At 42.4% G+C, this 12,464-nt stretch overlaps 1 protein-coding gene across 1 annotated transcript; it reads left to right on the top strand.

Annotated features, from left to right (window-relative positions):
• Positions 1-9,123: 9,123 nt before the first annotated feature.
• Positions 9,124-9,778, top strand: LOC108960753 (protein SRC2 homolog). The gene is made up of 2 exons (XM_039317932.1): positions 9,124-9,459; positions 9,560-9,778. Exons 1-2 carry the CDS (start codon positions 9,124-9,126, stop codon positions 9,776-9,778), a joined length of 555 nt encoding a protein of 184 aa, XP_039173866.1.
• The last annotated feature ends 2,686 nt before the right edge of the window (positions 9,779-12,464 follow it).

The following is a 12,464-nucleotide window of genomic DNA, read 5'->3' as shown; positions in this document are numbered from 1 at the left end:
TCCATTAGTTCTTGTCCCGCCATCGCCAGGGCATCCTTTGATTCTCTACCTCACCATTCATAGTGAGTCATTGGGTGCAATGTTGGCACAGGAAAGTCCCATAGATAAAAAAGAATGAGCCATTTATTACCTGAGTAAAAAATTTACTATGTCGGAGCTGAAATATTATGATGTGGAAAAGACTTGTGCTGCACTAGTGTGGGTGTTGCATAGATTGAAACAATACACACTGCATTACCATACATTCCTTGTAACTGAGAACGATCCTATCAAGTACCTACTTGATCGGCCAGCTTTGGTGGGTAGGTTGGCTAAATGGCAAATTTTGATATCAGAATTTGATGTGCAATATATGCCACAGAAGTCGGTTAAGGGTCGGGTGATCGCCGATTTATTGGCTGAGAATCCAGAAGTCTCAAATAATGATGATCGTTCCCTAGATGACCGTATCTTGAGTGTAAATGAAGACTCATGGACAATGTTCATTGATGGAGCTGTAAACTTGTCTGGTTCTGGCACTGGGGCAATTCTGATATCCCCAGACTGACAGCATCACCCAGTAGCTGCGAAATTGATATTCCCATGCACTAACAATATAGCTGAGTATGAAGCTTACATCCTCAGGCTTCAAGCTGTGATCGAGATGGGTGTAGCCAAATTAAAAGTGTTCGGGGATTCCGCGTTGATCATACTGCAGACCGTAGGTAAATTGAAGACTAAGGATGCTAAATTGGTCCCATATCACAAGTACCTAGAAGATTTGATCAATGAATTCGATGAAGTTTTATTCGAATACTTATCGAGGTCATACAATCAATTTGCAGATGCACTCGCAACTTTATCATCTATATTGCAAGTCACTAACGGATTAGAAGTTGAGCCATTAAAGATAGAGGTTCTGCCAAGGCCGGCTTATTGTATGGTAGTGACAGAAGAGCCTGACGGAAAACCATGGTATTACGATATCATGAACTACGTCCAAAAACAGGGATTCCTCGAGGGAAGCACTCCAGCTGATAGGAAGTACATTATGAAGATGGCCTCAAAGTTCTTTGTCAGTGGTGAGAATTTGTACAAGAGATCTTATGATTCAATCTTGTTGCGGTGTGTGGGTGCAACTGAAGCCACTCAAATTATGCAGGAAGTTCACGAAGGAGTGTGTGGCCCCCATATGAATGGGCACATGATGGCTAAGAAGATTATGAGATTAGGCTATTACTGGTTCACACTAAAAAGTGATTATATCCAGCATGTTCGGAGTTGCCATCGCTGCCAAATTCATGGTGACAAGATAAATGTTCCTCCAACAGAGCTGTACCAGTTTTCTGAGCCATGGCCATTCTCAATGTGGGGCATTGATGTGATCGACCCGATAAATCCTAAGGCTTCAAATAGACATCGTTTCATTTTGGTGGCGATAGATTATTTTTTCAAATGGATTGAAGCTATGTCATTTGCAAGTGTCACTGCTCACAATGTTGCGAAGTTCATCAAACGTGACATAATTGCTCACTATGGTGTCCTTGAAACGATTATCACTGACAACGGGACAAATTTGAACAACAAGCTCGTTGATGAGTTGTTCAGCGAGTTCAAGATCAAGCATCTGAATTCATCCCCTTATCGCCCTCAAATGAATGGGGCTGTTGAAGCGGCTAATAGGGTTTAGTCTGACTCGATCCCTAATATAAAGCCAAGAAAATTTGGAGTAATCATCAACAAAACAAACATAATATTTATTATTTTGATGAGATGTTACAGGAGCCGGCCCCCAATGTCAAAATGAACTAATTCTAGGGGAACCTTGGATCTATGAAAAGTGGGAGGATGACGATGACAATGACTTAGTTTAATATCTTAGTTTAAATTAGGATTTAGTCTGACTCGATCCCTAATATAAGCTAGATAGAATTTTAATCTAGATAGCTATGTTTTGCATTTCATAAAAAATAAAATTTGTCTTAGTATAAATTAGTTGCAATTTCTAGGATAGATTGCATTTTTTTTAGAATAGAAAAATCATGTGCACGTCATACAGAATTAGGTCAATGAAATGCACGTCATTTAGTGATTATTGTTAGGTTCATTTCTAATTAGAAATTGTCCGTCATTAGATTAGGTCATTTAATAAATGTCGCGTGATATATAGCTCGCACATTAAATTGTATGTCGCATGTCATTTTAATTGAAATAATTTTGTACGTCATTGCACATCATTAGAATTAAGTCATTTGGGTAAATTTAACTTGCATATTTAATTATTACATTTCTTTATAATAGACTGTATGCTTATTTATGTCATATAGTTTAGGTTATGTTGCCATGCTATATCATTTCATGTTAAATTAATAGCATTGCATTGCATATTGACTATATTTTCATTTAATAAGTGAAAAAAAAAAAAGAAATTGCGTGTTAATTAGAAACCATATCTAGGATTGTTGATGTGGATTTTAATTTAACATTGCAGATGCTTTCGTTGCTTTGAGGTAAGTTCTGCATCATTTAATTGCTTTCTTGGGTGTTAAATTAGTGGTTTGCGCACCTGTATGAACACCTCACGTGTTAGAGAAATAGATTTAAAATCAATCCAAATTGCTTGCCAAACATTTTTCAAAATAAAAAGAAAGGTACCGAAAGGGCATTAGAGAAATCTAACGTAACCAAGTCCCCGTATCCTTAGTCTCTGGTTCGTAGGAGTAAAGTAAATCTCCCGTTACTTTACTAAGGTTTCTAATCGACCCACCAAAAATAAATTAGTGGCGACTCCTAGTTAAAATTCAATTGCATGTTAACAATTCAAACCTAAGTCGTGAATTGGTATGGGCTTGGGAGAGCCCGAGTTAAGTCTAGGCTTAACAATCCATTAGCCAAACCATATGTGGTTCACCCCCGAAAAAAATTGGTCCCAACACCAGGCCAATGAGCCTGACTAATAATTCATTTTTTTTATATAACTAGTCCGATGAATGGACAAAAATGATGTGATCCTACTGCAAATTATTGTCGATGGACAAGTTGTGCACAAGATCATTGGTGTCTCTTCATGACCCCACACTTAGGTATTGTTTTCAATAAAGTAAGCTGATTTTAGAACGCGCAGCTCAAGATGGATTTAAATAAATGAGTTTATTTAAGATGGATTTCGTTATTGAGTTCCTTACACTTGTTAAACAATCTATTAAGAAATTATTCGCAGCTCCCAATGCATTGATTGTGCTCGTGATAATGCTTTGACTATGTAAATTTCCTTGTCACATAAAATTCAACGATTGTGTTTGGCTTACTCATGAACATAATTTTTTGAGCATACATTGTAAGCGATCAAATAAAGGGAGGTCGTAGTATCGATAGTTAGAATTGTTAAAGAAAACGATGACGTACCCTAATTCAGCTGCAATCTCTCCACCGCTTTCTCATCAAGCAAGATCAATTCTTTCCAAGGAAAGAGATCACGATGACTAGTCTTGATTCAGCTACAATCTCTCCACCACTTGCTCATTAAGCAAAATCAATTCTTTCCAAAGAGAAGATATCATGATCGTGTCCCTCATTAATTCTGTAACCCTAACTTCTATTATATAAAGACACCACCCTATATAACCGAAGTATGTAACAAAAATTCTATCACTGAAACACAAAAACACTTATTGGCAATTGCTACTCATTCTCATCTTGTTAGTTTATTATTTTTACATGGTATTAGAGTCATATCTTGCAAAAGTATTAAGGGCAAACCAATCAGATTCACCCCTATCTTCCCCAAACTCAACTGCTAGCAATCAATTAACAAGTAACCAAATCCCAAGTGTTGCTAATCTAAAAGACCTCATCAAGAATGTTGTCCCATCGTGTCCTCTCATCCCTTCCAAAGGGGGCTCATCTGGATCAATCACATGCCTTGTAGTTGGTATCAAATTAACCAGAGACAATTACATCATATGGAAGGCACGCCTCCTTCCCTTTCTACGGGCCAGTCGACTCCTGTCAATTGTGGACAGAATTGAACCGTGCCCTCCACACGCTATCACTGAAATTAGCGAGGATGGTGTTGCCAAAAGTTTACCAAATCTAGCATATGAAACATGGTTTACCAGAGATCAAATTGCCTTGGGGTGGATTCTCAATTCCACAACCGCCAACATCGTTGCACAGCTTTCCATTTTAGGCTCTTCAGCAGTCGCGTGGTTTTTCTTGACTCAATCATATGCAGCACATAATAGTGTCCGCACCACACATCTCCAAATGCAACTTCAGACTCTTCGTAAGGGAAATCAAACAATCACGAAATATCTACAACAAGTAGCCTTCCTTGTTGATCAACTCGCCTCGATCTGTGAGAACATCTCTTCACAAGAATATCAAACTCACCTGTTCAGGGGACTCGGAGCGGAATATCAAAATTTAGCAGCGTCGATATCCGTTCAAAGTCAGTACCAATCCCTTATAGGGGAGTCTCTACACGGGCTGCCCTTGGCTCATGAGGCACAACTTGATTTGCTTGAGCCCATCATCTCCACTCCAGCAGTGTTCATGACGTGAATAGCACACCAAGCACCTCAATAGCTTCCTTCTCGCATGGACAGGTCACCACGGCCTGGGCAACAAATTCCACAAAGTGGGCAGCACTTTGGCCCACGAAATTTACCCAAAATTCCTTATCAAAGGAGGGGCAGTGTTCGATGTCAACTTTACAATCAATTTGGCCACCGAGCCAACGTGTTACGTGATCGTGGGTCTCCACCACAATATTTAGGCTCGGCCACAACTCCACATTGCTGAAATTCCACCACCACCGTCAGTCTTTTCGGACCCGTGGCATCCAGATTCCGATGCCAGACACCACGTCACAAATAATTTGTCTCAATTGTCCTCTCTTCAGCTTCACAGGCAACCAACATGTTATCATAAGTAACGGGTCTAGCCTCCCGATAACTCATACAGGTACTCTTGTTTCTCAAAATTTTCAGTTGTCTAATGTCCTAATTGTTCCCTCTAAAAATTAAAATAAAAACTTACCTATTTGTTCCCTCTATAAAGAAAAACTTACTTTCCATTCGTCAATTTTCACAAGAAAACAATTGCGATTTCATTTTTCTCACCTAATTGTTTTCCTGTGAAGTGCCGCCGTACGGGCCGGATTCTCTTCCAAAGGAACCTTAATCAGGGATTCTGTCAATTGTCGGATCAGTCCGAGCTTTCTCTTTCAGCTTATTACCTTTCTCAGTCCAGCTCCTTTGTCCGTTGGCACCATCGTTTAGGCCATGCTGCATATTCTACTATTTCTCGCATGTTCAATAAGTCGTCAGTTGTTCAATCAACTTGCTCAGCATGTGCATCTAGTAAGAGTCATTGTCATCGTCATCCTCCCACTTTTCATAGATCCAAGGTTCCCCTAGAATTAGTTCATTTTGACATTGGGGGCCGGCTCCTGTAACATCTCATCAAACTAATAAATATTATGTTTGTTTTATTGATGATTACTCCAAATTTTCTTGGCTTTATATGTTCAATTCTCGTGATCAATTTTTACATATTTTAACAGTCTTTCTAAACTTTGTTGAAAACCAACTCAATACCCGAATTAAAGCCATCCAAAGTGACTATGCCAGAGACTTTCTTTCTGCATCTTTTAATAAATTGTCATAGGAGTGTGGCATTTATAAATGGACATCCTGTCTTCGCCTGGCCCTTCAAAATGGTTCAGCCGAGCACAAACATAAACATTCTATTCCCTCTCATTTTTGGGATTTTACTTTCGAAAGTACAATTCACATTATCAATCGACTGCCTACTCCCGTTTGGCAGCAGAGCAGCCCTTATGAAGTACTCTTTTCTACTGTACCACCCATTGACCGTATTCAGATTTTTGGCTGCGCTGTGTACCCAAACCTACAAGCTTATGCCAAGCACAAACTGGAGCCGAGGTCACATCGGTGTATTTTCTTGGACAATCCCTCAGGTGTATTTTCCATTTGCTGCTCCCGTCACTGATGTAACATCGAATGTGTCTTCACCAGCATCATTGGAGTTACCCCTTTATGTTCTCCTACTGATGCATTTGCAACCTGATGATTCACATATGCAGGAACCAAGGATCAATGCATCCCACATGTCGACACCTGTTTACGGCAGTCTCACAACTTCCCTCTTAGTATCTTTCCAATTGCAACTAGAAATGCCATCTCTTACCACTGAAATTATCCTACAGACCATCGCCAGCCCACCCCCATGGTGACCTGACTTCGAGACGGCACCATTCCCCATTGACATGTGCAAAAGGATCACACCTATGCACTCACCACTTCAATAGCAATCTCATTTGCACCATCTTGTTATGGTCAGGCGATAAAAAAAAACCCGAATTGGCAGGCAACTATGCCTGAAGAGTACACCGTACTACTAAAAAATGGGAAAATAACCAAAAAAGTCCTAAACTTTTTGTTTTTGTATCGATTTAGTCCTAAACCTTTTTTTTGTGCTGATTTAATCCTAAACTTTTTTACGTTGTGTCAATTTAGTCATTTTCGGCCAATTTTGACTGAATTTTGCTGACTGGACGCCGGCTAGCTGACGTGGCCTGATCAATGCTGATGTGAACAACTTTTAATAATATTTTAATATTTTTGAATTTTTGAATTTTTTTTGAATTTATTTTTTATTTTTTTCTTCTCTCTTATTCCTCTAGCCGATCGCCAGACCTTAGCAACAAAGAGGTCAAAATCTCCTCTTTCATTTAGCAAAATAAGTAAAACATAGCAGAACGCACCAACTAAAGTTAAAAGGGAGGGCGACAAATACGCGAGGAGAGACAAAGAGTAGGGGACAGACGAGTCGGGGCCGGAAGCAGAGCCAGAGGGGCGGCGCGGTGGTTTGCCGGTCGGAAAGAGGGAGGGCAAAGAGAGAGGGAAGTCGCACGCCGATCAATCGGAAAGAGGGAGGGCAGAGAGAGAGAGTGAGGTCGCACACCGGTCGGTTGCTCATGGTCGTCTCAACGGTGTCCTCTTGGTTCGTCGGTTGCTCGCGGTGGTTCATTGGTCGGAAAAAAGCAAGGGCAGAGAGAGAGAGAGGGAGTTCGTCAGGGAGGGAGAGCGAGGGTAGAGAGAGAGGGGCAAAGAAGAACCTGCGCGATAGAAAATCCTCTCTCCAGAAGCTACAGTACAGGAAAATTTTCAAAATGGGCGCCTGAAATTGTGGGTCCCACGAGACACGTGTCGCGCTCCCACCGCCTTCTTATTTGCCACGCTGGAGCGTCTTACGTACCTAATATTTTCTCGGAGCTCAGTCCGAAATTTTTTCAAAATGGCGCCTAATTTTCTCCTCAGTCAGAGGAGAGAGACAATCTATAGAGGTGGGCCAGGGCTTATGCTTGAGAGAGCAAGAGAGAGGCTTCCGCGCGTTGGTTTGAAATGGAGAAGTGGGATGACATGGACTGATGCACAGACAAGTGTCACGCTCTGAATGGTTTAGAGCACGGATTGCGTGGCACTTTTAAGGTACCCAATATTTTCTCCTTTTCCTCCCCTCCCCATACAACATTGCCGTTTTGCCCGATGTGACACTTGGGCCCCGGCAGGACATCACAACCTCACATGCGAAGAAGAAATCACCAATCACGCGGTAGTTCGTTGTCGAAGAAAGGGAGGGTAGACAGAGACGGGAGGAGAGACAAAGAGTAGGGGACGGACAAGTCGGGGTCGGAAGCGAAGCCAAAGGGGCTGCGCGGTGGTTCGCCGGTCAGAAAGAGGGAGGGCAGAGAGAGAGGGAGGTCACATGCCGGTCGGTCGGAAAGAGGGAGGGCAGAGAGAGAGAGGGAGGTCACACGCCGGTCGGTTGCTCGCGGTCATCTTGCCGGTGTCCTCCTAGTTCGTCGATTGCTCGCAGTGGTTCGTCGATCGAAAAAAGCGAGGGCAGAGAGAGAGAGGGAGTTCGTCGGGGAGGGAGAGCAAGGGTAGAGAGAGAGGGGCAAAGAAGAACCCGCGGGACAGAAAATCCTCTCTCCAGAAGCTACAATATAGGAAAATTTTCAAAATGGGCACCTAAAATTGTGGGTCCCACGAGACACGTGTCGCGCTCCCACCGCCTTCTTGTTTGCCACGCTGGAGCATCTTACGTACCTAATATTTTCTCGGAGCTCAGTCCGAAATTTTTTCAAAATGACACTTGATTTTCTCCTCAGTTAGAGGAGAGAGACGATATGCAGAGGTGGGCAGGGCTTATGCTCGAGAGAGCAGAGAGAGAGGCTTTCGCGCGTTGGTTTGAAATGGAGAAGTGAGACGACGTGGACTGACGCACAGATAGGTGTCATGCTCTGAATGGTTTAGAGCACGGATTGCGTGGCATTTTTAAGGTACCCAATATTTTCTCCTTATCCTCCCCTCCCCATACAACGTTGCCGTTTGCCCGATGTGACACGTGGGCCCTGGCGGGACATCACAACCTCACATGCGAAGAAGAAATCGCCCCTCTCCCCCCCTAAAATTTAAAATAGAGGTTCTCCCCCTTAGATTCTATATGATGATAATGTACTAATGCGTGAGGCCCCGATGTGATATTTACAGTCGAAAAGGACCCCAACAATGTACCGATGAAACCACTAGAAGTTCGCCTCAGTGGCCATCCTTCTAACTTGAAAGGAGGATGTGAGGGGTTTAAATCCCCACCTTCTCATGGAGGATTGGGGTGGGGACGATTTCATTTCAGGAGTGGGTTTCGACTCCCACGCCCTGCAAGGAGGCAGGGTAAAAATCTAAGAATGAGTGTTAGAATAGACCTAGCGTAGGACCAGACCAAAAAAAAATGTACCGATGATTTATTTATTTGATTTGGAGGGACGCGGGATGCTATTGGATCATGTCAACGTTATGTGGAAAAATTGGGTGAAAGATGGAAATCCAATTTTGATCCAAAGAGTGCGGGCCGGCCAAACCACCCATTTTCCAAGAACGAGGTCGGTGCTAAGAGGACTTGAAAGTTCAAACCATCACTCACGAACCTCATTCAGTTGCAGCCTTCAGAAACAAGAAAAGCTCATTCAGTTGCAGCCTTCAGAAACAAGAAAAGCTCTCTACAAATCATTGGTTTTCACCTTCATCTTCTTCAAAAGGTTTTCAAGCGGTAGACATGGTGATCAAGTCCCTGGAGGTGACGGTGATGTCCGCCAAGGACCTCCACAACGTCAACGTCATCCATAAGATGAACCCCTATGTCATCGTCTCCCTCTCCGGCAACCACAAGCAGTGCACCCACGTCCACAAGAACGGCGGCACCAGCCCCAGGTGGGTCAAACTCCTCGCCTTCCCCGTCGACGAGGCCCGCGCCGACCTCCTCATCCTCATGTTCGAGATCATGACTGAGAAGACCTACGGCGGCGACAAAGAGATAGGCAGGGTCGAGGTGCCGATTGCGGAGCTGCTCGAGAAGCAGGGGGACGGGAAGCCCAAGCAAATAAGCTACAGCGTGAGTCTGCTGTCCGGGAAGACCCAGGGGTCCTGGAATTTAAGTACAAGTTCGGCGAGGAGCTGCCGGGGGATGTGGAAATACGCCTGCCCCAGAGAAGGGGCCTACAAAGAAGAGCGGCGGGCAGGGTTGGATCGGGGGGTTGGCCTCCGGGTTCGCCGGAGGGTTGGTCGACGGGTTGGGTGGCAAGTTGGCCGGCGGGTTGACTGACGGGTTGTTTGGCATAGTGCAGTCGGAAGCCGCAGTGGACGAGCCGGAAGCCGCAGTGGACGGACCAGAAGCCGCAACGAACGGGTCGAAAGTCGCAGAGGAGAAGTAAGATGATGTTCTTGATATATAAAGCTGGGTTTTTTCTTGCTTTGTCCGCTATGTTTGATCTGTAGTACGCTAGCGTCACCCTAGGTTCGGTGGTGGTAGTCCCCGGTGTCTGATGTGCGCTTTTTCTAATCTTCTGTGTGTAATTAGACTAGAGGCGTCAGTCGATGACGCCGCGTCCGGTTTTTTTTTTTTTTCGTGTGTAATCACTTATCATAATGGACGCGTTTGTTTCATGGACCAAAATAGCGATCTGACCTTTCGATTTTGTCTCTTTTTCCTTTCGGTTGCTTTCTTTTTGTAATTTATGGCAGTGAATTGGATCGTAGAGTTGGTATCTCACTAAAATAATGACACAGTTAATGAAAAATACATCGAGAAAGAAATTTTGGGGATATGAATATATGATCAATCTTTACAATCCCTGTGTCGATCATCTAGATGAGCGACATGGCCACTTAGGCGACCTCAATATGGGGTCATCCATGACCTTAGACAGGGTGGATGGGGGTGAGGAGGGGCGGCGAGCAAGATCAGCCACCCGCCGAGGACAAGGGCTGCGGGTGCTTTGGTGTTTTTCAGCCATGGAATGGATGGTTAAACTACAAAAGTTGAGAAGGGTTTTTGCGCATTTTCCATATAATAGGACTTATTATCACATTTATGCATATTAACTTGAGATTATCATTCCAATGGAGTAACTTCAATTATTGTAATGTTTAAACTTGTCTTTCCATGGGGTTAATTGTTAGATTAATGATAGTCAAGATTCTATCTGTTGATTTTATAAGTCGTCTCTCTTGTGAAGACGTCACAACCAAATCCCACGCGCTTTGTTGTTTCTGTCAACTAAAAGAAAGGAGAAAGGGATAGAGAGAGTTGATTGGTGATCGCCTTCGCATGCGTCCGTAGAATACGCCGAAACAATTCATTTTCTCTTTTGCTAATTTGGAGGAGAGGTTAATTAGGTGGCCCGCGGATGATTTTCAAGAACCAAATCTGACCTATCTTTCGAGCGATGAGAAGATTTTTGTTGGTGAAATGGATTTTCGCGTAAATATAAAATTTCACCGTCATTATGTAATTTACTTCACAAAGAATTTGGTCTGCTCGAATCTGTTAATATCAAGATATCATCGATTGTGGTTGCAACTAGTTCATCCATTTGTGCATGTATGTCGGATTGGAATGAAGCCGTTCTAGTTTGAGGCCGTGCAATTTGACTAACTTATGGAACATTTGAAGTTCAGGTCAAAGAACCTAACTAATAATCCATTATTCTAATACAACTAGTCCGATGAATGGATGAAAATGTTGTGATCTTACTGCTAATTATTGGCAATGGACAAGTCGTGCACAAGACCATTGGCGTCTCTTCATGACCTCACATTTAGGTATTGCCGTCAATAAAGTAAGACGATTTTAGATGGCCCGGCTCTCAAAGAGTTTAAATAAATAAGTATATTGAAGATGGGTTTCATTATCAAGTTCCTTATAAACACTTGTTAAACAATCGACTAAGATATTTTTTATAGCTCCCAATGTATTGATTTTGCTCGTGATAACACTTTGAAAACGTAAATTTCCTCATCATGTAAAATTTAACAAGCATGTCCAATTTACTCATGAACATAATTTTTCAAGAATACATAGTAAGTGATCAAATAAAGGGAAGCCGCAGTATGGATGATTAGAATATCGAGGTACCCTCTTATCAAATAACATTAGTCAATGTCCTGGAAACACTACTCAACAACACCAGTGCAATTAACACTAATTTCTATGTTGGTGGACCGAAGCTTGTTTTCTTCTGGCGTGTCAAGTTGAATAAAATCCAATGACAAACAAAAACCTGCCTTGATTTAGGATTTCAAGGACAAGAAGGTTCCCTAATCCCTTCACAGAAAAAATTATAATTTATTTTTCGTATTAATCAATCATTAAATGATTTCCTAATCCTAATTAGCATCTTTAAGAAACTCGTTGGCACGGTCGCAAGTTTACTCAAGGGAGCTCTCGCAAGCCCATGAAGGCAACATGGCCCAGACGAAAGAGACTCCATCATGGACTCTGCATACGCAATCCTCCACGACCCACGGGCTCTTGACCATTGATGGGCCGACCCGACTGGATCCACCTGATGACGGGTCAAGAAATCCGAACCCGTCCATAGCTAAAGGAACTCATGGACTGTGGGCTTTATCCGCTCCAATCCAAACGGATACGGTGCGGGTATTTTTTTCATCGGACCCGATGGAATGAACCATCTCTCTCTCTCTTTATATACGTTTTTTTTTTTTTTTAACTTTGCTAAGACAACGGTACTGTCATTTACATTTAATAACAGTATATTTCTCACCACATATTTGTTTTACAAGTTCATGGCAACTGGGAGGACTTGTAGATGAATTTAAATATAAATTTTATAAGATACACATACCTTATTTACTTCTACAAAGTAAGCTAAAAAGAAAGGATAATGGCATGCTAAACAATTTTTTTTTTTTTCAAATTGGTCATTATGTTAAAAAAGTAAAACTGAAAATACTAATGAGATCGACTAATCCGTTAGCTAGCGATGTGATACCTACTTGGCATCTTATGTTGCTTTCGAAATAATTAATTAACAATTATAAAACAAAAGAAATGTAGAAGAAAACAACCGTTAATCACTTGACCGCTGTTGTCGC

Source organism: Eucalyptus grandis, chromosome 7, assembly GCF_016545825.1.
Source record: "Eucalyptus grandis isolate ANBG69807.140 chromosome 7, ASM1654582v1, whole genome shotgun sequence".
In the NCBI taxonomy this organism is placed as follows: Eukaryota; Viridiplantae; Streptophyta; class Magnoliopsida; order Myrtales; family Myrtaceae; genus Eucalyptus; species Eucalyptus grandis.
The sequence above is the reverse complement of the archived record's forward strand: the minus strand, read 5'-3'. Positions and strand labels throughout refer to the sequence as shown.

Excerpts from the sequence above, each read along its gene's own strand:
- LOC108960753 (XM_039317932.1), top strand. The coding sequence starts at position 9,124 with ATGGTGATCAAGTCCCTGGAGGTGACGGTGATGTCCGCCAAGGACCTC. Across the intron at positions 9,460-9,559 it reads CCAAGCAAATAAGCTACAGC|GGGCCTACAAAGAAGAGCGG; the intron begins GTGAGTCTGCTG and ends GCCCCAGAGAAG.